The sequence below is a fragment of the Morone saxatilis genome, unplaced genomic scaffold (genome assembly GCF_004916995.1).
Source record: "Morone saxatilis isolate NCDOM2014 unplaced genomic scaffold, NCSU_SB_2.0 Contig17, whole genome shotgun sequence".
Classification (NCBI taxonomy): Eukaryota; Metazoa; Chordata; class Actinopteri; family Moronidae; genus Morone; species Morone saxatilis.
This window is the reverse complement of record NW_023339729.1, coordinates 25,660,795-25,665,608: the sequence shown is the minus strand read 5'-3', so window position 1 is coordinate 25,665,608 and position 4,814 is coordinate 25,660,795. Positions and strand designations below refer to the sequence as shown.

Below are 4,814 nucleotides of genomic sequence, written 5' to 3'. Positions count from 1 at the left end.
TTGGCGTTTCTTTTAAAAGTCGTAATAAATAATCAAAGTAAAACAAATAGATGAGCGTCGCTGCAGGTTTCCTCTCGCTGCAGTTCGTCAGGATCTTTCAACCATAAATACACAATAAAAAGCAGCAGGTCGTCACAATGTGGATCCAAACTGCTGAATCAGTCCAGAATATCTTACAGTGTGTGAGGAAAGACAAACAAGCAGAAACTCAGAGCGGAAATATTTCAGATTCTTTTTGTTTTTCAGGTTTCAGGAGAGATTTTAGACTTAAGAGACGCTCTTCGCCCGAACTGTCACAGTGTCACATGACAGCAGGTGTGTTTACAGGTGGTGGCTGGGTGCAGTATATTACAGGTATCATTAACAACAGGTCGCACTGCTGAAGGGTTTCATTTCAAAATTATACACAATATAAACTGACGGCACAGGGGCCATTTCTGGGCCCCCGTTCGCCTCCCTCCGGCCCTACGACACAATGTCAAAAATATAATATAATCGGGCCCGCTGGATTATTATTTACATATATGTTTTCTAGATTTTTGAGTATGAAAATAAACCAAAGTGCTTTCCTTTAGGCTGCCATGAGCTAACATTAGCTAGCTAAAGATAAATAGCTAGCCAGGTAGAGCTCCATGTACGAAGGCTCGGTCCTTCCTGCAGCGGGTCGTCCCCTCTCTCCCCCCTTTCACTCCCCAGCTGCCCCCCCAAAAAGACGACTGTAGATTAGCTTGTGTTGGAGGATAAACAGCATCACTGCGTCGCTCTATGTTAATCAGTGTGTTTCTCATTTTGAAATGAAACTCTTCGGATGTTTGTGATCCGACCTGCTGACTCAGCACAAAGGCACTGACTCCAGACCCGCTCAGGGCCACGACCTTTGACCTCTTACTTCCTGCATGACGCTCTGTCCTAGTGACCGGCCGCTCTCCACGTTCAGACTGATTCTTCAGGCTGAGTCGTAACTTAGTGTTGTTGTTGTTTCGAACAGGAAATAATAAACTCACAACCAAATGAAGCCGGGTCGGAGGATTCAGTCTCTTACTGACTGAATCTGTTTTTACAAACCGGGTTGTTATTCGACGGGTTTTGCCGCTCCCACACCGTCTGATCAAAAGAATTTATGTAGTGAAGAAAAAAGGCACATCATCATGAACAATATCTCAAAGCGTCGGGCTTTTAGTGACGAGTTAAAGAAAGAAGATTCCAGCTTTAGTTAAATGTACCGAGAGTTCCTGTGTGTTTATTTTTTGCCACTTCCTGTTTCATTCATCGTCTCATCCAGAGGTTGGTTTGTTTCGGGACCCGGGCCAGCCTAAGTCCGAAGGAGGGTGGGTGGGGACGAATATTTGACAAATCTTAAAAGGAGCAGTCCGCGTCTGTCGCCTTCAGTTTCCCGCTTCCTCACCCGAACTCAGCTCCGCCCCCCTCCCTCTCAGCGCCTCCTCTCCGCTCTGAGCCCGACACTCGGCCGCAGACCGTTTCAGGTCATACGAACACCTTGGCGAGCGCGTCGGCCCCGGCGCTGCCGATGTAGCACTTGGTGGGGTGGAACGCCACGTCGTGGATCGACTCCTCGGACTTCTTGCGGTGAGCGGTGAACTCCTGGATGCACGTCTTGCTCTCCATGTTCCACAGACGGATGGAGCAGTCGTGACCTGGCGAGAGGAAACGTGTCATCAGGATGAGTCCAGATGTGTTTCTACATCATTTATTCTTTAAATTTCAATACTCACTTCCAGACATGAGGTACAGTCCGTTTGGATCCACAGCGAGACTCGTGACAGAGTCCAGGTGGGCGACCATCGAGTGGATCAGCTTACCTTCGATTCAAAACAGAATAAAATAAATGACTCTTCAGTTTTATTAGTAATTAATAATGTTAATAATAACATGTTTTACAGAAATTTCCAAATGTCAAAAGAATTGTTTTATGGTGTTCCTCGAGGTCTCAATGTCTTAATGTGGTATTTTGGAGGGATACTTATCAATACTAGAGCCGTTAGAAATGCTTAAATTTTGCACCAAATCTGTGGAACAAAAGACATCAACCCAAAAATACGTCTGTCATAATGTAAAGAAATAACTCAAAATTGAATCATCAGGCCGAGATCCAGACTTTTAGTCCCTGGTAGTGGACGACAATAACCACAACGCATCTTAGACCCTCCCACCACGTACAGTTTGTAACTCAGGTTTTAGTCTCCCCAAGCTGAACCCGGCGGCTGTGTGTTACCTGTGTTATTATCAAAGAACTGGATGTGTCGGTCCTCCTGAGCTGTGATGGTGATTGGCAGCGTGGGATGACTCAGCACTTTGTTGATCTTGCAGGGAGCCTCTGTGAGAAGGCGGACGTGAGATGGACCACATTAGCATTTAATACCAACAATCGTCAGACCATCAGGACTAAAAGCACGCTGAGAGAGACGCGTCCTCTCACAGCGGCTGCAGATAACATAAAGCGTCTCTTTTACACAGACGGACACACTATCAGAGACGTAACCTCCTCCAGACGATAACAATATCAGCAGGAACCAATGAGCTCACATTGTTGTTGGTTTGAGTCTTTTTTAACAGAAATACAGAATAATGTCTTTAATGTGGACGACAGACCAGTGATACTGAACTAAATACAGAATGAGACCAGTGATTGGTCGGTTGGTTTACCTGGCGGCCCGGCTGACTCCAGCTTCAGGACGAGCTGCTGCGTCTCCATGTTGAAGAGTCCGATGTGGCCGGTGTTGAAGGACGTGACCATGTGAGCCGGCTCGCTGCTGACCAGGTCCACGGACGTCGGCACCCCGAGATCTGACACAAACACAGACAGCAAAGGTTCACCTTGTTCCTGCAGCCAATCAGAACGACTGCACCGCCATACATCAGGTAAATCACTGAACAATGAAGAAACTGTACATAGACGATGACAAATGCAAGGAATTATTATTTTTCTGCCAAAAGAATTTTATTTTTGGCCACAACTCTTCCACAAATTATGTGATTTAAAAATCATTAAAAAAAAAAATTCTTGCGGAGATATTGGCATCGTTAGCATCTTAGCATGATAAAATAGCACTTAACTCTAAGTACAGCTCTGAACCCTGAACCTTAGGAAATCTTATTGGGAGTTAAGATTTATCTTCTAGTTACTGAGACTCACGACTCACCTCCTCTCTCGTTGAACACAGCGAGAGACGGCGAGGTGTCGGCGGCGTTCCACAGCCGGACCGTTCCATCAGCCGAGCAGGAGAGGAGGCGACGGTGGGCCGAGCTGTAGACCAGACCCCACACTGAGTCCGTGTGACCACACAGCGCCCCCCGCAGGACAGTGGGCTCTACCAGAACCATGACAGACAGAGGTGTAAAAACTATATATTCTGCAAAAGCTTTCATGCCATTACATTATTACTGGAACATACCATATGAGTCGTAGGGGTCGATGTTGGGGTTGGGGGTGTTCCAGCTCTGAATGGTACCGTCCACCCCCCCACTGAAGCACTGCTCCCCGCTGGAGCTCATGGTGACGCACAGCACAGCTCCGCTACATGAACACAAAGAGTTTAACATAAAGCTCATGTAACTTTATTATAAAGTAATAAACCCTACTATGTCGCTTGACTAATAGGCAGATTTATATTTGCATTTTATCTCGTTATAGGAATTATTTACATTAATGACATTAATAATATAGATCAATCATTTCATAATTATGTCGCATTTATTTTTTAATGGCATTAATGGTTCTATATGTAACTTTAATTAAACTGTTGTTAATAGTACCACCAGAGGCTGTTCAGTGAACTACTGAGAACGTCTTTAAACAGTAAACTGGATCTGACCTGTGAGCTCTGAATGTGTAAATCGGCTCCACGTCTAAAGCAGCACATCTGGAGGATAAAGAACAGAGTTTGTATCAGAAAACAGAAATAAAGTCCCGTCTCTAAAAGATTTATGTAGCTGAGCTGAGTTTTAAATTAAACTCTTACTTCTTGGCGGGCGCCGTCTTCTGGAGGTTCCACAGTTTGAGGGTGTGATCCTCGGAGGCGGTGACCAGGACGGGCTCCACCGGGTGGAAGGCCAGACTCCGGACCGAGTCGAAGTGGCTCCGCAGGGTGAACTTTGGGTTCCAGGTCTTCCTTAGAGCGTCTTTGTTATTAGTGATCTGAGGGAGGGAGTGATGGTACTTTACTCTTATTTGTCACCTTTGAGGCAGAATAATGCAGTGAGAGGAAATCAGAAAAACAACAAACTGAGGCTGTGGACAGACTTTATAGAGACGCTACTGTCTACTAAATGAAATTATATTTTTCTATTTTACCCAATTTAAATGTTATCAGGAAAAAGCTAATCAAAAGCACAAAATGGATATCATAAAAGAAAAAGGAAAAATAAATTGAAAAGACTTAAATTAAAAACAATGAATTGAAAAACTGAATCTAACATAATTTTTTTACTTGTTGAAGGGTTTAATTCCAGTTGCTTGAACTTTCACTTTGAGTTTGTCTCTCTGAGCTTTAGTATCAATGATCAAGACATCAATTTTGTCCTGATTGAGCTGTAGAAAGTTCTCTTCCATCAATCACTTGATGAAATACAGTTAAAAAATACATTTATTGTCCCTGAGTCATCAGAAGATGCAGCAATGTAAAGCAGTGTGTCATCGGCATAGAGACTGATGCCGTACCTCCTGAAGACGTTTCCAAGTGGCAGCATGTAAAAGTTAAAAAGGTACATTACAGATACAGGTACATTTAACATTACAATCGGCAGCAGGTTAGCTTAGCTTAGCATAAAGACTAGAAACAGGGGGAAACAGCTAG

At 44.2% G+C, this 4,814-nt stretch overlaps 1 protein-coding gene across 1 annotated transcript in view; it reads right to left on the bottom strand.

Annotated features, from left to right (window-relative positions):
- Window positions 1–1,243: 1,243 nt before the first annotated feature.
- The window catches only part of strn (striatin, calmodulin binding protein), a gene marked incomplete at its 5' end in the record, with an annotated part of 11,128 nt that continues 7,557 nt past the window's right edge, over window positions 1,244–4,814 (bottom strand). Inside the window, 8 exon segments of the mRNA XM_035659675.1 lie at window positions 1,244–1,655; window positions 1,734–1,820; window positions 2,234–2,335; window positions 2,665–2,805; window positions 3,162–3,329; window positions 3,414–3,535; window positions 3,834–3,881; window positions 3,981–4,156. Of these exon segments, the coding sequence (XP_035515568.1) occupies window positions 1,486–1,655; window positions 1,734–1,820; window positions 2,234–2,335; window positions 2,665–2,805; window positions 3,162–3,329; window positions 3,414–3,535; window positions 3,834–3,881; window positions 3,981–4,156 (1,014 nt within the window).